This window comes from Pseudophryne corroboree, chromosome 6 (assembly GCF_028390025.1).
Source record: "Pseudophryne corroboree isolate aPseCor3 chromosome 6, aPseCor3.hap2, whole genome shotgun sequence".
NCBI classification, from domain to species: Eukaryota; Metazoa; Chordata; class Amphibia; order Anura; family Myobatrachidae; genus Pseudophryne; species Pseudophryne corroboree.
The window spans coordinates 28,414,221-28,437,098 of NC_086449.1; the positions used below are offsets into that span (position 1 = coordinate 28,414,221).

At 47.6% G+C, this 22,878-nt stretch overlaps 1 protein-coding gene across 1 annotated transcript in view; it reads right to left on the minus strand.

The window, feature by feature from the left end:
- Positions 1-1,357: 1,357 nt before the first annotated feature.
- Positions 1,358-22,878, minus strand: part of LOC134935970 (zinc finger protein 605-like) — a 39,058-nt gene continuing 17,537 nt past the window's right edge. The window contains exon 3 of the mRNA XM_063930832.1: positions 1,358-2,850. Coding sequence (XP_063786902.1) covers positions 1,473-2,675 — 1,203 coding nt within the window. The 5' untranslated portion in view covers positions 2,676-2,850 and the 3' untranslated portion in view covers positions 1,358-1,472. The remainder of the gene's footprint in view (positions 2,851-22,878) is intronic.

Sequence of the window (22,878 nt, forward strand, 5' to 3'; positions counted from 1 at the left end):
GGCCTCCTCCACCTGTTCCGGAGCTGTGCCCGAAATGTGTAAAACATCCCTAACAGCCTCAATCATCAACTGCACCCCCTTGGCAAGTGATGCTGACCCCCTCAACACATCCCCGTCACCCTCTGCAGCGTCGGTGTCCGTGTCATCCTGCATAATTGCAAGTGCACGTTTGTGAAAATGTACCGCAGGGGACCCAGAGGGGGCAGTATCATACAACCATAGAGGACTGGAGGACCTGAGTGGCAAGCTCCGTCCTAGCAACTATCAGAAATTTGAGAAATAGTCCCCCTCAGAGAGTAACCATTCTAGCTCTCTAACAGGGATCTGTGCTAAAACAGTGCAATCCTGATTACATGGTATGGAGTCTTCCTGGGAAGATAAATCCTCTGCAGCATATGACAGTGTCCCTAGACATGTTGGAATACAAACCAAACACCCCACAAACACACAGGGTACTGGGTAAACAGTTTCCCCCCAAAAAATGGCAGAGAGACACAGAGATTGGAGCCAACCCACACACAGCTATTAGAGTATAGGGAGACCCTAAACCCGCACTGACAATGTCCCTTAATAGGTGACACAGTCTATACACAGCTTCCCCACCCTTCTACAAGCCCCTGGTATCGTACAGACAGCTATAGGTGCTCTGGAGGGACCTGTTCTTCCACTGGCAGTGTGCTGCAGGCAGGAAAATGGTGCTGAACGCTGCTGGGTCCGCTCTGAGAAGCTCCGTCCCCCTAATGGCGCTGTCTTCCTGCTCATTGAAGATTATACTGGCCGGAAGATTTTGTGCTGGCCTAGATCCACATACCCCAACAGGCTTGTTTTGGTCTGTGTAGGGTCCGGAGATGGCCCAGGTTGCCCCTCACCACCGTACCGCTGAGCCTTCCAGGAGCGCGGTTAATACCGTGCTCCAACCCTCTAGCCGCCCTCTTCACATTGACCCCCGCTTGCAAGGGGGGACAGTGACTCACTTGCCACACTTCAGCTCCCTAAGGGGGTGGCGGTTGGCTGCCGGGGTCGAGCGTTCCCCTGTGGCGGGGCGCGATCTGACCCCTCCGGAGCTCAATGTCCAGTCAGCAGAGGCAGTGGTTCAAGACCCCGCAGGGCGGACACTGCTACCCCCCTCAGTCCCTCGCTGCAGGGAGGCTGTCGCCAGCAGCCTCCCTGTAAAATAAACTCTTAAAAAAAACTTTCTAAGTGAACTCTGTAGAGCTCCCCTAGCTGTGACCGCTCGTCCGGGCACATTTTCTATACTGAGTCTGGTAGGAGGGGCATAGAGGGAGGAGCCAGCCAACACTATTAAACTCTTGAAGTGCAAATGGCTGCTGGTGGACCCACTTATACCCTATGGTACTAATACGGACCCCAGCATTCTCTAGGACGTAAGAGAAAAAAGGAAACTTATTACCATCTATTGTTGGACAATCCAAGGACAAAGTGAGAACATTACTTTTTCTACATCTCTATATTTATAGTTTCTCTCCTGTGTGAATCCTGTGATGCATAACAAGTGTTTGCTTGGAAGTAAAACACTTGCTACATTCAGAGCATTTAAATGGTTTCTCTCCTGTGCGAATCCTCTGATGCATAACAAGGTTTATCTTGAAGGTAAAACACTTGCTACATTCAGAGCATTTAAATGGTTTCTCTCCTGTGTGAATCCTCTGATGCATAACAAGGTTTATCTTGAAGGTAAAACACTTGCTACATTCAGAGCATTTAAATGGTTTCTCTCCGGTGTGAATCCTCTGATGTCTGACAAGATGAGGTTTGGAGGTAAAACACTTGCTACATTCAGAGCATTTAAATGGTTTCTCTCCTGTGTGAATCCTCTGATGTATGACAAGATGAGGTTTGCAGGTAAAACACTTGCTACATTCAGAGCATTGAAATGGTTTCTCTCCTGTGTGAATTCTCTGATGCATAACAAGTTTTTGCTTGGAGGTAAAAGATTTGCTACATTCAGAGCATTTAAATGGTTTCTCTCCTGTGTGACTCCTCTGATGCATAACAAGTTGTCGCTTGGAAGAAAAATACTTGCTACAATCAGGGCACTGAAATGGTTTCTCTCCTGTGTGAATCTTCTGATGTGTAACAAGTTGTTGCTTTGAACAAAAATATTTACTACATTCAGAGCATTGAAATGGCTTCTCTCCGGTGTGACTCCTCTGATGTGTAATGAGCATTAGCCTGGAGGTAAAACACTTGCTACATTCAGAGCATTTAAATGGCTTCTCTCCTGTGTGAATCCACTGATGACTGAGAAGATGTGACTTATTGGGAAAACACTTGCTACATTCAGAGCAATGAAATGGTTTCTCTCCTGTGTGACTCCTCTGATGAGTAACAAGGTTTACCTTGGAGGTAAAACACTTGCTACATTCAGAGCATTTATATGGTTTCTCTCCTGTGTGACTCCTCTCATGTATAACAAGTTGTCCCTTGGAAGAAAAACATTTGCTGCATTCAGAGCATTTAAATGGTTTCTCTCCTGTGTGACTCCTCTCATGTATAACAAGCGCCGACTTCCCGGAAAAACATTTGCTGCATTCTGAACATTTATACGGTCTCTCTCCTGTGTGACTCCTCTGATGTTTGAGAAGCTCTGATTTCCATCTGCAACGTTTGTCACACTCGGAGCACTGATATCTCTCTCCTGGTAGACTCATCATATAGGAAATGAGATGTAAATTAACTTATTGAAAGTTTTGTTTATCCAGAATGAGAAGATTCTGCAACTCCATCAGAGGTAGAAATGACGTCTTTAGTTGGCTTCATCAGATCGCAATGTCCATTTCCCCCAACTTCTTGTAATATTCTTAATATGAATCCTGCTCCTTACTTGTCCTGTAAGAAAGTTAATCTGTTAGAGCAGAAAGGTTACCAGGTAATTCTTTTATAACAAAAGTGAAGATATATATTTATATACAATAACAAATATCAGTCACTGACCATTGTGTTATATTTATGTATGTTGTCCAATTGAGACCTCTACCCTCCCGCAGCAGGTACCAATACTTATATATATGGTCTATTAATGTTTCCAGAATTGTATAACCCTCAGCATCTGACCACACACATTACTCATCTCCTGCACTGACCATAGGCGGATAACACATGCTACGGATAAGGTCACATGTACTGTCACCAGTAAGTCGCCATTCTCTCTGCACACACCACGGGAATGGGGACAATGTGATAATCTCACAGTCACTCCGCTCAGTGTGATGTGTACAGAGGAATTACAGGTCACTGTTACACATTGCTATGTATGAGATGGGGGTGGGTTTGGTGCTTGGGAGCAGGAGAGATCAGAAAAGATAAAATAGGAATTTAATTACCTACCGGTAAATCCTTTTCTCGCAGTCCGTAGCGGATACTGGGAATCCATTTAGTACCATGGGTTATAGATGGGTCCACTTGGAGCCATGGGCACTATAGAAGTTTGATTACAAGTGCTGGCTCCTCCTCCTATTCCCCAACTACCAGACTCCGTATAGGAAACTGTGCCCGAGGAGACGGACATACTTTGAGAGAAAGAAAATAGACAAGGAAAGTGGTGAGATTTCAAACCAGCACACCCATAAGAGGATAGCCATGCTAACCATAACTTCAAAAACAGAGACCGCAACAGCTGAACCAAACAGCTAAACAAACAACCGTGCAGGAAGAACGAAGCACCGGGCAGGGGCCCAGCATCCCCCACGGACTACGAGAAAAGGATTTACCAGTAGATAATTAAAATCCTATTTTCTCTTACGTCCTTGGGGATACTGGGTATCCATTTGGATTCATGGGGAAGTACCAAAGCTCCCAAACCGGGTGGGAGTGCGCTGTGGTTCCTGCAGAACCGACTGACCAAATTGAAGGTCTTCAGAAGCCAAGATATCGAACTTGTAAAACTTTGCAAACGTGTTCGAACCCGACCAAGTCGCTGCTCGGCAAAGCTGTAATGACGAGACCTCCCAGGCAGCAGCGGGTATGGGTCATTAGGTCGACCACCATTGGTCGACATGTACTAGGTCGACATGAGTTTAAGTTTTTTAAGTGTCATCTTCGTAAAGTGACGGGGAACCCCAATTAGTGCACCGTGTCCCCTCGCATGGCTCCCAATCGTAGTCCACGTGGATCGTAAAGTATGAAATAGTAATAAAATAAAATCTTATGTCGACCTTTTGACCTGTCGACCTAATAACCATGTCAACATAGTGACCCTGTCGACCTAATACATGTCGACCAATGGTGGTCGACCTAATGACCGTATCCCGGCAGCCACCCAGGAGGAACCCACCGACCTAGTAGACTGGGCCTGAGCACATTTCGGAATCGGCAAACCTGCCATGGAATAAGCATGTTGTATGGTGAGCCTGATCCAGGCTCGACTGCTTTGAAGTAGGACACCCAATCTTGTTGGCATCATAGAGAACGAACAGCAAGTCCTATTTCCTGGTACGAGCCGTTCTCTTTACATACATCTTCAAAGCCTGTACCACATCCAAGGACTTTGAAACAGTAGAGGTGACCGAAACAACCAGAACCACAATCAACTGGTTGATATGAAACGCCGACACCACCTTAGGAAGGAATTGCTGTCGAGTACTGAGCTCAGCACTGTCCTCATGGAAAATCAAGTAGGGGCTACCCCCGGTTCCGATACGCGTCTTGCCGAAGCCAACAGTGTGGCGGTCTCCCGTGTAAGATACTTGACATCTACCTCCAGTAACGGTTCAAACCAGTCTTATTGGAGAAATCGTATAACCAACTTCAGATCCCTGGGTGTAGTGGGAGGCACAAAGGGAGGTTGGATATGTAGGACGCCTTTTAAGAACATCTGTACTTCAGGCAAAGAAGCCAATTGTTTCTGAAAGAAAATAGACAAAGCCAAAATATGAACTTTAATGGAGCCTAGGCATAGGCCCACATCCACCCCCGACTACAGGAAACTTCCAGATGAAATTCCACTGTAGACTATTGTTTGCTCTCACAACAAGAGACATATTTCTTCCAGATACGATGTTAATGTTTCGACTTTACCCCCTTCCTAGCTTGGATCATAGTCGGGATGACCTTGTCAGGAATCCCTTTCTCGGCTAGAATCAGCCACTCAACTTCCATGCCATCAAACGTAGCCGTGGTTAGTCTTGATAAACGAACGGGCCCTGTTTCAGAAGTTCCTCTCGAAGAGGTAGAGGCCACGGATCTTCGATGAGCATCTCGAGAAGATCTGCATACGAGGCACTTCAGTCAATCCTGATTGCTCTGGACTGGTCAAGAACTCTTTCCTTTTTTACTCTTTTGAGAACTCTTGGTATCAGAGGAATTGGAGGAAACAAGTATACCAGCTGGTAGACCCACGGAGTTCTCATGGCGTCGCTGTGGGTCCCTTGACCTGGAACAATACCGCTTGAGCTTCTTGTTGAGTCGAGGGGCCATCATGTCAATTTGTGGACAACCCCACAGAAGTGTCAGCCGCTGGAACACCTTCAGGTGGAGGCCCCATTCCCCCGGGTGCAGGTTGTGTCTGCTGAGGAAATCTGCTTCCTAGTTGTCTACTCCCGAAATGCAGATTGTCGACGTGACAGCGTGTTTTACGTCCAGAGGAGAATTCTTGACACCTCTGGCATTGCGGCACTGCTTTTCGTTCCGCCTTGTCGGTTTATGTTGTCACTGCCTTCACATTGTCCCACTGAACCTGAATGGCCTGATTCTGAAGAAGGAATCAGGCCTGCAGGAGGGCATTGCAGATTGCCCTCAGTTCCAGGATGTTTATTGGAAGAACTTGATTTGACCATCTTCCTTGGAACTGCACCCCCTGTTGACTGAGGCTTGCGTCTGTGGTCAACAAAATCCAATTCTGATTCCCGAACCCTTGACCCTTCACCAGGTGAGAAGTTTGTAACCACCACAGGAAGGAAATCCTGGCTTTTGGTGACAGGTGAATCGTCTGACACATGTATAGATGCGGTCCAGACTATTTGTCTAACCGATCCAGCTGGAAGGGCCTCACATGAAACCTTCCATACTAAATTGCCTTGTAGTAGGTCACCATTTCCCCCAGAAGGTGGATGCACAGATGTACTGAGATTCGGGTCGGCTTCAAGACAGCCCGAACCAGACTGGATTACCATTTCCTTTTCCAAGGGAAGGAACACTTTGAGACTGTGTCCAGTATCATTCACAGGAAATGAAGCTTAAGCGTTGGTTCAAGGTGAGATTTTGGCAGGTTCATTATCCACCCATGATCCTGGAGTAATCTGGTTGTGAGACCTCCCTGGACGAAGCCTTTATCGGAAGATCGTTCAGGTAAGGGATTATGATCACTCCCTGTTTGCGGAGTAGCATCATCTCTGCCATCACTTTGGTAAACACCCTCGGTGCCGTGGTGAGACCAAATGGCAGGGCCTGAAACCCGTAGCGACAGTCCTGCAGTGCAAATCGTAGATTAGCCTGATGAGGCAGCCAGATTGGAATGTGAAGGTACGCATCCTTGATATGCAGACAATAGAATCCACCCTCTTCCAGACCTGAGATCACAGCTCTCAGAGACTCCATCCTGAACTTGAACAACCGTAAATATGGGTTCAATGACTTGAGATTTAGGATCAGTCTTACGAAGTCGTCCGGTTTCAGAACTATAAACAAGCTGGAATAGTATCCCCTGTTTTGTAGATGAGGTGGAACTGGAACAATGACCTGGATCTGTAACAGTTTTTGAATGGCTTCTTTTTGTCACGATCCGGGTATCTGGACGCCATTTCTTACCCATCAGATGCCTCCTAAGGCTGGCTCAGCGCTCCAGGACCGGATTCCATCTGTTATCCTGATGTGTACATTCCTGTATCCTCTCCTGTCACTCTGGGACGCTGTCACAGTAAACGCCATATTACACCTGGCATGGCGTCTCCCGCGGCCTCCGCCGCCGTCCCTGAACTTCTGCATGCAGAGTGTCTGAGTGGCGATTACGTCAGCCGCGGCCTCCGCTGTGTCCGCGTGGTTGGATGTGCATCTGTCAGCCTGGCGCCTCCTGTCTCCGGTGGCCGGCGCCGCCATTACTGTTTTCATTACCACATGGATTACAAACCAAACTTCCCTCCAAGTGTCTGCATGGGCGCAGCCATCTTGGATTCTGTCAGCTGATCATTTCCACCAATCTGTTCTCAGTATTGATAATCTGCATAATTGCCTAGCCAATCCCTTCCTTGCTGCAGGTATAAATACACTGTGCCTGAGCAAGGAAGGCGTCAGTGCTTTGGTTGTCAAACCTAGTTCCTGTTTGTCTCTCTCCTGTGATTGTCTTCCAGGTTCCAGCTCCTGTCTCAAGACTTCCACCATAGAGACCCGCACCAGCATTCCACCTGCGGTGTAGCCTGACTCTCCAATCCATTGTGGATTCATCTGTTTCCAGCTACAACATTACCTGCTTCCAGCTCAGCTTCCAGCAGAGTACAGCTTCCCTTAAAGGGCCGGTGTCCTTTCTACACTTTACCACTCTCCACCGGTATTATTATTTCTCCGCTCTCAAGTTCTACATTTCAGTTCATATTTCATCGCTCCCAAGTTCATTTATTATTTAACTGGTTCCAGCCAGTATCCACTCCGTGCTAACAACAGTCTGGTTCCAGCCAGTATCCACAGCAGCTGTTTTATCTTCAGCAACCCAGCTTTTCCTGGAACACCAGCTGGCACAATCCTGGGTTATCTCCATTGCTACAGTCGGGCCTGGTAAGGACTTTCCATCTAGAAGATCATAAGAACTATCTCACACTACCAGTGCCCTGTGGCTCCTGCCATCCTGTAGTACCCAGGAACTGTATTTATTCTTTGCTGACTTTTACGTTTTCTTTTACTGCTGCTGTGTTGCGGAGTTGTCATAATAAACATCATTGACTTTTATCCAAGTTGTTGTGGTCACGCCTTCGGGCAGTTATTATTCATGTTACTTACATGTCCAGGGGTCTGATACAACCTCCCAGGTTCCGGTACATCTCAGCCCCTACAACTGAGGCTGCCTCCCGTCAGCTCAGGCCCTCAGTTGTGACAGTAAGCACTGACCTAATGAATCCAGCCGGAGACCAGGATCAAGCGGCCAGGCCGATGCAAGAACTGGCAGCCCGACTAGAACATCAGGAGGCTGCACAGGGCCACATCATCCGCTGTCTCCAGGATCTCTCTACTCGGCTGGATGGGATTCAGACAACTCTCCGTGGATCAGGCGCGTCTGGTGCGTCAACCACAGTGACTCCAGCTATAACCCCACCCACCTTACCCATTTCTGCTCCACGTCTTCATCTTCCAACGCCAGCAAAATTTGACGGATCTCCAAGATTCTGCAGGGGATTTCTCAACCAGTGTGAGATTCAGTTTGAGCTACAACCTGGCAATTTTCCCAGTGACCGTACAAAAATTGCCTACATTATTTCTCTTCTCAGTGGCTCAGCCCTTGATTGGGCATCACGTTATGGGAGAGGTCCGACACCCTGCTATCTTCCTACACTGCCTTCGTGTCAACATTCAGGCGCATCTTCGACGAGCTAGGCCGGGTAACCTCAGCTTCACCCGAGATTCTCCGTTTACGCCAGGGGTCACGTACTGTAGGACAATATCTGATACAGTTCCAGATCCTGGCATCCGAACTGGCATGGAACGACGAGGCCCTGTATGCTGCATTCTGGCATGGCTTATCTGAGCGTATTAAAGATGAGTTAGCTACCAGAGACTTACCTTCTAAGTTAGATGAGCTAATCTCACTCTGCACGAAAGTTGATTTACGTTTCAGAGAGAGAGCAACTGAGCGTGGAAGATCATCTGCTCCAAAATCTTCTGCTCCTCCTCCTCGTCAACTGTCACCATCTAAAGATGAGCCCATGCAACTTGGCCGTTCCCGTTTAACTCCTGCTGAGCGCCGAAGACGTCTCTCCGAGTTTCTCTGTCTCTATTGTGCAGCTCCGTCTCACACCATTAATGCCTGTCCCAAACGTCCGGGAAACTCCAAATCCTAGCTCGCCAAGGAGAGGGCCGGCTAGGAGTAATGATCTCCTCTCCATCTCCTCAAGATTGTAATCTCCCAGTCTCGCTTCAAGTTGCTCAACGTTATCGGAACGTCATTGCCCTCCTTGATTCCGGAGCAGCTGGGAACTTTATTACCGAAGCCTATGTTAAACGGTGGTCCCTACCCACCGAGAGACTTCCTTCGTCCATTTCTTTAACTGCCGTGGATGGCAGCAAAATTTTTGATGCAGTTATTTCTTTAAGGACTCTACCAGTTCGTCTGAGAGTGGGAGTTCTTCATTCCGAACTTATTTCTTTTTTAGTGATTCCAAGAGCCACACATCCTGTGGTCCTGGGCCTTCCATGGCTCAGTCTTCACAATCCTACAATTGATTGGACGACTACGCAAATCCTGGCATGGGGTTCCTCCTGTGCTGAGACATGTTTGTTTAAAGTATTGCCTGTCTGTTCTTCCTCCCCCAGGTCGTCTGATGTTCCACCTCCTCCATATCAAGATTTCACAGATGTGTTCAGTAAAGCTTCTGCTGATATCCTTCCTCCTCATAGAGAATGGGACTGTCCGATTGATCTCGTTCCAGGGAAGGTTCCACCTCGAGGCCGAACTTATCCGTTGTCTCTGCCTGAGACGCATTCTATGGAGGAATATATTAAAGAGAACCTAGCAAAGGGGTTCATTCGACCTTCTTCTCCAGCCGGCGCAGGCTTCTTTTTTGTAAAAAAGAAAGATGGTGGTCTGCGGCCGTGCATCGACTACAGAGGTTTGAACGACATTACCATCAAGAACCGTTATCCTTTACCCCTGATTACTGAGCTCTTTGACAGAGTTAGCGGAGCTACCATCTTTACAAAGCTGGACTTGCGAGGTGCATACAATCTCATCCGGATCCGTGAGGGTGACGAGTGGAAGACCGCCTTTAACACCCGTGACGGACATTATGAGTACCTCGTCATGCCCTTCGGATTGAGCAATGCTCCAGCTGTCTTCCAGCATTTTGTCAATGAGATCTTCAGAGACATTCTATACCGTCATGTCGTGGTCTATCTAGACGATATCCTCATTTTTGCCAACGATTTAGAGGAACATCGTTTTTGGGTTAAAGAGGTTCTGTCCCGTCTCCGTGTCAATCATCTCTATTGCAAATTAGAAAAATGCGTCTTTGAAGTCAAGTCCATTCCGTTTCTAGGGTACATTGTGTCCGGTTCCGGACTAGAGATGGATCCTGAGAAACTACAAGCAATCCAAAATTGGCCGGTACCCTTAACCCTCAAAGGGGTCCAGAGGTTCTTAGGGTTCGCCAACTATTACCGAAAGTTTATACGAGACTTTTCCACCATTGTGGCGCCTATTACTGCTTTCACTAAGAAGGGTGCTAACCCGTCCAAGTGGTCTGAAGAAGCCATGCAAGCATTTCATCTTTTAAAACAAAGGTTCATCTCTGCGCCTGTTCTGAAACAGCCTGACATCGACTCTCCTTTCATCTTAGAGGTGGATGCCTCCTCCGTTGGAGTAGGAGCGGTGTTATCTCAGAGGGCTAAAGATGGCCATTTACACCCTTGCAGTTTCTTCTCCCGGAAGTTCTCCCCAGCTGAGCGCAACTATGCCATTGGCGACCAGGAGTTGCTAGCCATCAAGCTCGCTCTAGTAGAGTGGAGGTATCTGTTGGAGGGAGCTTCTCATTCAATCACCATACTTACAGACCACAAGAACCTTTTAAACCTGAAGGGCGCACAATGTCTCAACCCTCGTCAGGCCAGATGGGCACTTTTCTTTTCCAGGTTCGACTTTAAACTCCAGTTCTGTCCGGGCTCTCAGAATCGCAAGGCCGATGCCCTTTCCCGCTCATGGGAGCAAGAAAATGAGTCAGAGTCTTCAGACAAGCATCCTATTATAAATCCGTTGGCATTCTCCACGGTAGGGATGGACTCTACGCCCCCATCAGGGAAAAGTTTTGTGAAGCCGATGCTAAGGAAGAAGCTCATGCATTGGGCCCATGCTTCCCGTTTTGCCGGACATACAGGTATCCAAAAAACCCTGGAGTTTATCTCTAGGTCCTATTGGTGGCCAACTCTGAAAAAGGACGTCTTGGAGTTTATTGCATCTTGCCCAAAGTGTGCCCAACATAAAGTATCCCGCCAGTCGCCTGCGGGGCAACTGGTTCCACTATCCGTTCCCCGTCGACCATGGACCCACTTGTCGATGGATTTCATTACAGACTTACCCATGTGCAACAAGTTCAATACCATCTGGGTGGTAGTTGACCGGTTCACCAAGATGGCACACTTCATTCCTCTCACCGGTCTTCCGTCAGCTTCCAAGTTGGCTCAAGTATTCATACAAGAGATCTTCCGACTCCACGGTCTTCCTGAAGAAATTATCTCAGATCGAGGAGTTCAATTCACAGCCAAATTCTGGCGAAGTTTATGTCAAGTCCTCCAAGTCAAGCTAAAGTTTTCCACGGCTTACCATCCTCAGACCAATGGTCAAACCGAGAGGGTGAATCAGGACTTGGAGGCCTTCCTCCGCATCTATGTGTCCTCCTCTCAAGATGACTGGGTTCAATTACTTCCCTGGGCCGAGTTCTGTCATAACAACCAGTATCATTCTTCATCTGCTTCAACACCATTCTTCACTAACTTTGGATTCCACCCTAAAGTCCCTGAGTTCCAACCGCTTCCAGCAACTTCTGTCCCCGCAGTGGATATCACCTTGCATCAGTTTGCCAATATCTGGAAGAGCGTACGATCAGCTCTGCTCAAGGCATCGTTCAGGTACAAGAAGTTTGCGGATAAGAAGCGTCGAGCAGTTCCTGCTCTCAAGGTGGGTGATCGGGTATGGTTATCCACGAAGAATTTGAGGTTAAGAGTTCCCAGTATGAAGTTTGCACCTCGCTATATCGGTCCTTTCAAGATTGAACAAGTCATCAATCCTGTTGCTTACAGACTCCAGTTGCCTCCCTTCTTAAAAATACCCAGGACATTCCATGTTTCCCTGTTGAAACCGCTGATCTTGAATCGGTTTCATTCCTCACTTCCTCCAACTCCGAAAGTCCAAACTCAACGAGGCGTTGAGTATGAAGTGGCCAAGATCCTGGACTCACGTCACCGTTACGGTCAACTACAATATCTTATTGACTGGAAAGGTTATGGTCCTGAGGAACGTTCATGGACCAATGCTTCTGATGTCCATGCTCCTGCCTTGGTCCGGAGATTCCATTCCAAGTTTCCTCAAAAGCCAAAGAAGTGTCCTGGGGCCACTCCTAAAGGGGGGGTGCTGTCACGATCCGGGTATCTGGACGCCATTTCTTACCCATCAGATGCCTCCTAAGGCTGGCTCAGCGCTCCAGGACCGGATTCCATCTGTTATCCTGATGTGTACATTCCTGTATCCTCTCCTGTCACTCTGGGACGCTGTCACAGTAAACGCCATATTACACCTGGCATGGCGTCTCCCGCGGCCTCCGCCGCCGTCCCTGAACTTCTGCATGCAGAGTGTCTGAGTGGCGATTACGTCAGCCGCGGCCTCCGCGTGGTTGGATGTGCATCTGTCAGCCTGGCGCCTCCTGTCTCCGGTGGCCGGCGCCGCCATTACTGTTTTCATTACCACATGGATTACAAACCAAACTTCCCTCCAAGTGTCTGCATGGGCGCAGCCATCTTGGATTCTGTCAGCTGATCATTTCCACCAATCTGTTCTCAGTATTGATAATCTGCATAATTGCCTAGCCAATCCCTTCCTTGCTGCAGGTATAAATACACTGTGCCTGAGCAAGGAAGGCGTCAGTGCTTTGGTTGTCAAACCTAGTTCCTGTTTGTCTCTCTCCTGTGATTGTCTTCCAGGTTCCAGCTCCTGTCTCAAGACTTCCACCATAGAGACCCGCACCAGCATTCCACCTGCGGTGTAGCCTGACTCTCCAATCCATTGTGGATTCATCTGTTTCCAGCTACAACATTACCTGCTTCCAGCTCAGCTTCCAGCAGAGTACAGCTTCCCTTAAAGGGCCGGTGTCCTTTCTACACTTTACCACTCTCCACCGGTATTATTATTTCTCCGCTCTCAAGTTCTACATTTCAGTTCATATTTCATCGCTCCCAAGTTCATTTATTATTTAACTGGTTCCAGCCAGTATCCACTCCGTGCTAACAACAGTCTGGTTCCAGCCAGTATCCACAGCAGCTGTTTTATCTTCAGCAACCCAGCTTTTCCTGGAACACCAGCTGGCACAATCCTGGGTTATCTCCATTGCTACAGTCGGGCCTGGTAAGGACTTTCCATCTAGAAGATCATAAGAACTATCTCACACTACCAGTGCCCTGTGGCTCCTGCCATCCTGTAGTACCCAGGAACTGTATTTATTCTTTGCTGACTTTTACGTTTTCTTTTACTGCTGCTGTGTTGCGGAGTTGTCATAATAAACATCATTGACTTTTATCCAAGTTGTTGTGGTCACGCCTTCGGGCAGTTATTATTCATGTTACTTACATGTCCAGGGGTCTGATACAACCTCCCAGGTTCCGGTACATCTCAGCCCCTACAACTGAGGCTGCCTCCCGTCAGCTCAGGCCCTCAGTTGTGACACTTTTAAGGTTACTCTTGCTTCTTGTGAAACTGGTAAGCCTCATTTGAAGAATCTGTGAGGTGGGAGATCCTGGAACTCATCCTGTAGCCCTGGGATATAAGGTCTATGACCCAGGGATCCTGGCAAGATCTTATCCAGGCGTGACTGAAGAATTTTAGCTGGGCTCCCACCTGCCTGTCTCCCAGGCATCGCAGCCCGTCATGCGGAAAGGCTTTGAGGCGACAGAGCTGGAGTTCTGATCCTGAGAACCAACAGCCGCTGGTTTGCGTGGTTTACCTCTAGCACCTCTGGCGGTGGTAGAGGAATCTCTGGCCCTGCCCCAAAACTTTGCCACGCAAAAGGAATACAATTTGGGTCCTGAGTATGTCTTCCTAACTGGCAGAGCTGCAGAAGGTAGAAAGTTGGATTTCAAAGGCTACTGCTGAGAATCCACCCATCAAGCTCATCGCCAAATAAGCGAAGCATTCCACACCTTTGAGTCCGTGTCAGCAGTCCACTGACGTAGCCATAATCCCCTGCATGCCGACACTGCCATAGCTGTGGTGCGTGCATTAAGCAAACCTATTTCCTTAATGGCTTCAACCATAAAGTTTGCAGAATCTTGTATGTGTTGCAGGAATAAAACTATTTCATCTTGAGGTAAGGTGTTTAAACCCTCAATTAAATTACCAGACCATTTTGCAATGGATCATGTAATCCACCCGCATGCTATAGTAGGTCTCTGAGCCACCCCTGCAGCAGAATACAAAGATTTGAGGGTAGTCTCAATCGTACGATCAGCTGTATCCTTTAAGGACGCTGCACCAGGAACAGATAATACTATTTTATGTGAGAGCCTGGAGACTGAAGTATCCACTATCGGTGGGTTTTCCCATTTTTTTCCATCCTCAGGAGGAAAAGAAAAAGATGACAATAACCACCTAGGTATTTGGAATTTCTTATCTGGATTAACCCAGGGTTCTTCAAACAGGGTATTTAATTCCTTTGACACAGGAAAAGTGGCTGAGGATTTTTTCTTTACATTAAAGTAAGATTCCTCACACACCTCATCAGGAATATTTAGGACTTCCCTGTTAGAGACTATGAGAGCCTCAATACCTTGCGACAGAGTACCCTCCCCTACCTCTATGTCCATTTCACCTTCCTCCATTTCTGTCCCATCATTTTCAGTCAGAATGCAGGATATGGGCCAAAGTACGCTTTTGGGGACAAATGGTAGAGGACTGAGATGCTGGTCTGAGTACTGAGTCCTTTTGCATAAACTCATTTAGTAGAGATGGTGGAAATCATCCCCTAATGGAGTTTAGCCATGCTGGCTCCACCCCACTAGCCTGAAAAGGAATACTACACTGAGTACACACTAGTGAGCCCCCTGGAGAAGAGGAACACTGTGCATTGCATGATACACAATCATTGCCTGAGATACTGCAGCAGTATTTATTAACCATTTCTTAGATAGCGCAGCAAATTCCGTTGCGCTTTACAATTGACACAATAATACACAAAAAACTGGGTAATAAACTAACACTCAGAGGTAGGAAGGCCCTGCTCGCAAGCTTACAATCTATAGGGAAAACAAGATTTATGGTAAGAACTTACCGTTGTTATATTTCTTTCTGCGAGGTACACTGGGCTCCACAAGGATTAACATCGGGGTGTAGACTTGGATCTTGATCCGAGGCATCAACAGGCCCAAAGCTTTGACTGTTCCCAAGATGCACAGCGTCGCCTTCTCTATAACCCCGCCTCCGTGCACAGCAGCTCAGTTTCATTAACAAGCCCAATGCAGTAGCAGGTACTAGAGACGACAATCGCTCATAGCCAATTACACCACACACTCACCTCAGGAGAGGGTGTCAGCGGATATGCCACACCAACCCAAAAAAGCTAAGTGCTTCAGGGTGGGCGCCTTGTGGAGCCCAGTGTACCTCGCAGAAAGATTTAACAGCAAGTTCTTACTATAAATCTCGTTTTCTGCTGCGGGGTACACTGGGCTCTACAAGGATTAACATCTGGGATGTCCTTAAGAAGTTCCTTATGGGAGGGGACGCACTGTAGCGGGCCCAAGAAGTATCGAAGGCATAGAACCTAATAAACGTGTTCCCTGAGGACCACGTAGCCGCCTTGCACAATTGTTCAAGGGTCGCACCATGGTGGGCCGCCCAAGAGGTCCAACCAACAGAGTAGAATGGGCTTTAATTGTAGCAAGAGCTGGACGACCAGCCTGTACATAAGCATGTGCAATCACCATTCTAATCCATTTGGCCAGGGTCTGCTTGGAAGCAGGCCAGCCACGTTTGTGAAACCAAACAGTACAAAAAGAGAAATTAGATTTCCTAATGGAGGAGGTTCTCTTCACATAGATATGAGAGCCCGTACCACATCCAAAGACCGCTCTTTGGAAGACAACTCAGGAGAATTAAAGGCAGGAACCACAATCTCCTGATTAAGGTGGAAGGAAGACACCACCTTGGGTAAATAACCCAGCCGCGTTCTAAGAAACGCCCAGTCATGGTGAAAAATCAAATGGGGACGACTTACAGGATAAGTCCGATAACCCTTCTAGCTGAAGCAATAGCCAGCAAAAATAGCACCTTAAAAGGAAAGCCACTTAAGGTCAGCAGAGGCAAGAGGCTCAAACGGAGACTCTTGCAAGGCCTCCAAACCACCGACAGATCCCAAAGGGGCAACGGCAACAGGTGGCACATAAGGAGGCTGAATCCGCAACACGTCCTGAGTGAACATATGAACATCAGGTAGGGCAGCAATATTTCTCTGAAACCAAACCGACAAGGCAGAAATGTGAACCTTGAGGGAAGCCAGACGAAGACCTAAGTCCAGGCCCTGTTGTAGGAAGGCCAACAGTGTGGCCGTGCTAAACTTGAAAACTTCATGATTGTGAGACGCACACCATGTAAAGTAATCATTCCAGACCCTATGGTAAATCCGAGCAGAAGCCGGCTTACGGGCCTTCAACATAGTTTGAACGACCGCCTCAGAAAAACCCTTGGCCCTCAGGACGGAAGCTTCAAGAGCCACACCGTCAAAGCTAGACGGGCCAAGTCCTGGTAAACACAAGGGCCCTGAACGAGATGGTCTGATCATTGTGGAAGTAGAAGGGGACGATCAAACGAAAAAGGCCCTGTAGATCAGAGAACCAGAGCCGCCTGGGCCACGCTGGAGCGACCAGAAGTAGGTTTCCTTCTTCTTGCTTGAACTTCCGTATTACTCTGGGCAGGAGTGACACCGGAGGAAACACATACAGCAGCCGAAAGTTCCATGGAATTGCCAGAGCCTCCACAAACGCTGCTTGAGGATCCCTTGTCCTTGTGATTGTGTCGAGACGCCATCAGGTCCACATCTGGAAAGCCCCACTGATCCATAAGAAGTTGAAACCCTCTGGATGGAGGCTCCATTCTCCGGCATGTACGTCCTGACGACTGAGAAAGTCCGCTTCCCAGTTTAGGACCCCCTGGAATGAACACTACGGATATGGCCGGCAGATGGCGTTCTGCCCACTGAAGAATCCTTGATACTTCCCTCATTGCCATGCGGCTTCGAGTGCCGCCTTGATGACTGATGTACGCCACCATGGTGGCGTTGTCAGATTGTACTTGAACAGGTCTGTTCTGTAGCAGATGCTGGACCATTGTCAACGCATTGAACACTGCCCGCAGCTCCAGAATGTTTATCGGGAGTAGAGACTCCTCCTCGGTCCATCGACCCTGAAGAGAGTGCTGTTCCAACACCGCGCCCCAACCTCTCAGACTGGCATCCGTCGTCAGCAGGACACAGTTGGATATCCAGAAGGGACGGTCCCTGCTCAATCGATGGTCCTGAAGCCACCAGCTCAGTGACAGGTGGACCTCTGGAGACAAGGAGATCATGTGAGATCTGATCCGGTGAGGCAGGACGTCCCACCTGGCAAGAATCAATTTCTGTAGAGGGCAGGAATGGAATTGAGCGTACTCCACCATGTCGAAAGCAGACACCATAACACCTAGCACGTGCATCTCCGAATGTATTGACACTTGTGGACGATATAGGAAGCATCGAATCCTGTCCTGAAATTTCAGGACTTTCTCCTGAGACAAGAACAACCGCTGGTTGTGGGTGTCCAATAACGCTCCCAGGTGTACCATGCTCCGGCAGGAACCAGGGATGATTTCTTCCAGTTGACAAGCCACCTGTGGGCTGTCATGACCTGGATAGTCAGATCTAGAGGACACAGGAGGAGAATTTCTGGGGAATTTGCCAGGATCAACAAAATCGTCCAGGTACGGCAGGATCCTGACCCCTTGACGGCGGAGTGTAGCCGTCATGACTGCCATCACTTTGGTGAAACTGGGGGAGCCGTTGTCAAACCAAAGGGTAACACCCAAAATTGGTAGTGAAGGTTGCCCACCGCAGACCTCAGGTACTGCTGATGAGAAACTGCAATAGGAATATGCAGGTAGGCATCCTGTATGTCCAGGGAGACCATATAGTCCCCAGGCTCCAAGGCCAGAACAATAGAGCGCAGAGTTACCATACGAAACTTGGAGATCCTCACGTGCTTGTTCAAGGACTTGAGATTGAGAATGGGTCGCGAGGACCCGTTCGGTTTCGGGACTAGAAACAGCGGTGAACAGAACCCTTTGCTTCGCTGAGCCAGAGGCACCCATACCACCACTCCTGTGGTCAGGAGGGATTGTACCACCGAATGGAGAGTGTTTGCCTTCATCGGATCCAAAGGGACATTTGTCAGGCAAAATCGGTGAGAGGGACGGTTCTTGAAGGGTACGGCGTAACCTCGAGTGACGACTTCCCCCACCCAGGTATCTGAAGTGGTCTTTAATCATTCCTGGGCAAAACCTATTAGTCGGCCCTCCACCCTGGGATCCCCCAGAGGGAGGCCCGCCCCGTCATGCGGCAGGCTTGTCAGTTTTGGAAGCAGGCTAACGGGCAGGCCAGGCCCACTTCGGTCTGGGCTTGGCAGGTTTGGAAGCATGAGTCTGCTTCGGGTACACCTTACTTTTGCTTTACCTGGACGACGAAAGGGCTGAAAGTACTTTTAGCCTTCTGTGTGGAAGGAGCCGTACTAGGTAGGCAAGCTGTTTTAGCAGTAGGCAGATCAGCCACAATCTTATTCAGGTCTTCACCAAAAATAATGTCTCCTTTAAAAGGAAGCACCTCCAGGGTTTTATTAGAATCCATATCCACCGACCAGGATCTCAACCACAGGATACGGCGAGCAAAGATGGACATAGTAGCAGCCTTGGCCGCCAGCATCAGAAGCCGTGGCAATATATGAGAGACACTGTCTAGCATGATCAAAAATGTCGGAAGGCAGCTCCGCCTCCAGCTCCTGAACCCATGCTCAACAGCTTCAGCAGCCCAAGTTGCTGCAATGGTTGCCTATGCACTACCCCCGTTAGGGTATAAATCGCTTTTAGACAACCCTCCACACGTCTATCCGTCGGTTCCGTCAGAGAGGTGATGGTAGTTACTGGCAGAGCTGAGGAAACTACCATGCGAGCCACATGAGACTCTACAGGCGGAGGAGTTTCCCAATTTTTACATAGCTCTACAGAGAGAGGATAGCGAGCCAACAGTCTGTTATGCTGTGTGAATTTCGTACCTGGATTTTCCCAGGATTCCTGACGTATGTCAGTCAGGTGTTGAGAATTAGATAAAACTTGTTTAACCACTTTCTTACGTTTAAATCTGTCCCGATTTTTAGAGAAAGCCGCAGGCTCAGGATCATCAGAGACCTGAAGAACGAGCCTGATAGCCTCAATCAAATCAGGGACATCCACCAGTGACTTGCCCTCCCCATCAGAAACATCAGAGTCAGTGTCTGTGGGATCAGTATACGCACCATCCTCCTCAGAGGATGTGTCCGGGACAGCAGTGGATTGTGAGGATGTAGCAGCCCGTTTAGAAGACGACTTAGTCTTAGGTGGGCGAGAGTGAGACTTATGTTTAGTCGGTGAATGGTTCAAGTGCTGTAACGGTGTTGAGATTTGATCCGCCGATGGCGGATTGACAGCAGGGACAATAAATTGCTGCAGTGGCATAGGAGGTCTCACAGGGGCGTAAGTTTAGTTACTAGTGTATTCAACAATGTGGAGAAGGTAGCCCAAGGTGCGTCATTAGTTGCCCCCGGTGCTACAGACCCACTGGGGTGTAAGGAACCCCCTGAACCTGAACTCTCAGCTGCAATGTGGGAGAAGCCCCAGTTCCGTTGCCTCATTTAGCGGACATAAGGAGAAGCACAATATCAGGCAACCTGGTACAATCTTCGCAGCGATATACCTTAGCAAGAACTCCCAGAGATGTGTAACTTATGACAGCACAAACCGGGAATCCAAGAGATATATGGTGACTATAAATCAAAAGAAATATACACAGCAAGTATATCTTGTGAAAAGCCTGTATCAGTTTATAAACCTGACGCACTTAGCACCCACAGGTTACAATATATAGGAGTAGCAAGCTGAGTGAAATACCCGAGATGGCAGCCACGCAGCAGCTACATGCACACACACACACACATATATAGTCACACATACCATGCAGAAATTATACACCATAAAACTGCACTGGACTAGCAATACAAAGTAATACTCACTATCAGAACCACTCCCAGGTCCCCTCTTAATCTGTCCCCCTTTGAAATCTTGTATGGTCGACAACCGCATGATATGATTAACCGTCAGGATGATTTGAAGTGCAACAATGAAGTGACTGTAAAATACCTGGTTAACATGAGTAAACAGCTAAGGAATCAAAATGATAATTTGAAGTTGGTGATTCCTGATCTGCCAGATAGTAATTGTCATGACATTGAACCTGGGGATTATGTAATGATACGGAATTTTCTACGCTCAGGTTGCCTTATTGACAGATGGGAAGGACCGTACCAAGTCTTATTGATTAGCACGACAGCATTGAAGGTTGCCGAGAGAGAGACTTGGGTTCATTCGTCCCATTGTAAGAAGGTTGCTGATCCAGAGAGGTCCCGTGATAAAGAACAGACGGTAGAGGAAGTTGTATCACTGGAGTGTCTGTTTCAGGAGGACTGAGGCGGCACCTGAGCATTGAAAATAATAAGATTGGAGGCAGTTGTCGATTCCCTGTTCCCTTTTATTGTTTTTCTCCACTTCCCATCCCATCTCCCTCAATTATTTCTTTCCCCCTTCTCATTCTTCTCCATTTCCTCCTATAAGATGGACTTGCCCCAAGACACTGTGATCCGGATTTTCCTGTTGACCATGATGTTGACCAGAGCAGTCTGTTCCGGCGAGAGTACCATGGAGGTCGAGAGAGGTTCTGGAATGGGTTCTGATGACAAAGATGGAGGCGTAGATTTCCAAATACAACATAATCAACAAGCAAAGGCGAGTATCAGAAAACGATCAGATAGCATTGACAATAGAAGGAATTGTGAAGGATTGTTAGCTGAAGAGAACTGTATCTGTAGACTCTGTGACAATGTAGTTGAGGATGGGCGCATCAAGAAATGTCAGTCCAGTTTTAATATTCACATGGACCGGCATCCATTGAGTGACTATCACTCCTTAGTGGGTAATGTGTTAAATCAGACAGACTGTTGGGTATGCTCTCAAGTACCTCAAGACCATAGCAAATCAGGATTAGTTCCATTCCCTTTAATGGTAGGGCAGGTACTTGAGCTAAGGGGTGGGAGGCCGGTGGACAGGAGGTTTAATATCTCCAGTCCTCCTAGTTTGAAGCTCCACCAATATCATGTGGATAGATCCCTAATATGTTTTAACATTTCCAATCCCCGAAAGCCGGGAAATTGGGAAGTGTCATGGAATAACCAAACCATGACCTTTTCATATAGAGCAGATAGAATGCCCACAGATACAGAACTTATACGCCACATAGCCGGTAGTGGAAAATCTTTCCGATATAGGTATACCCTAGGAAGTAGGATCATGAGAGTTGGAGAGGTATCACCAGGATACTGTGCACATATCATACAAACAGATACGTGTACTAAACAGATGGAAGAATTAGGGTTAGGAGATTTCATATGGAAAATGTGTAATATGGTTATGTCCTACTCCGTCCCATATGTTCTCCCCGATGATGCATATTTCATATGCGGGAGGAAGGCGTATAAGTGGCTTGCCCCAAACTCAGAAGGATTGTGTTATATTGGAAAAGTACTGCCTGAGGTAATGACTGTATCACATGCCAAAATGAAAGATATTCACCGTGGTGCCCAAGCTCCTTATACTCACACTCATTACGAGCACGTAGTTAAAAGGCAACTGACAGAAAGGACAGAGCATCCGGCCTCTGACCTGATCCATGAATCCACCGGGATTCAGGTTCTACTCGCGTTAGACTTCACTCGCACCGCCAGAGAAGTGTTGAACTATAAATATAGCTTATAAAACAGAACTGGTTCAGCATAGGATGGTTCTTAATTATCTCACGGCAGTGACAGGTGGATATTGTGTCACACTGGCAACACAGTACGGCGTGACATGCTGCACTTATATTTCGAATAGCACAGAGGACCCGGTCGAGGTCATAGACCAAAAGATGGACGACATTCTCCGATTAAAGTGGGAATTCCGCAGGAGACACAATCTCACCCTTGCTGCCGTGGGTAATGAGCTGACCGGTTGGGTGTCATGGTTGAACCCACGAAATTGGTTCTCCGGTTTAGGAGAATGGGCTCAAGGAGTTATAATGGATGTAGGGAAATTTCTTCTGTGTATCTTGGGTGTTGTCATATTGATTGGTTTGATATTTAGATGCGTTCAGGCTTTAACGAAGTGTAAACGAAGTACTAGGGTAATGAGTCTAAGGAGTGAGGACATTGTAACTCCAATGGATTTGATTTATGACCCAGCAATAGAGACAATGTTGTGATGAAAATGTGATTCCACGGTCCGTTTCTTTCACCCGTTTCTCCTTTGTTTTCCTCCAAGGTAAAAAGACATCCGCTTGGAAGAAGAATTTGACAACCTTTTACACAGACAACTGATGGACTATGCCATAGACCCCCATTTCCCTAGTAATTTTAACTTACGCTAGCCCAACATTTTTTGTAAGTCTATGGACATTGAAAAAACTTTTTGCATAATGTTGATAGCAAAAGCCTAAAGGAGACTACAGTCAACATGTACATCGAGACAAGACACCAGACAAGACTTCAATCAAAAAATGTTTATTAACCTCACATAGAATATCACTGCATTTACCATAATTGTTTCTTATCTTCATCTCTACAACCTTCAGGTAATGACACACATAGTCGATAGGGAAT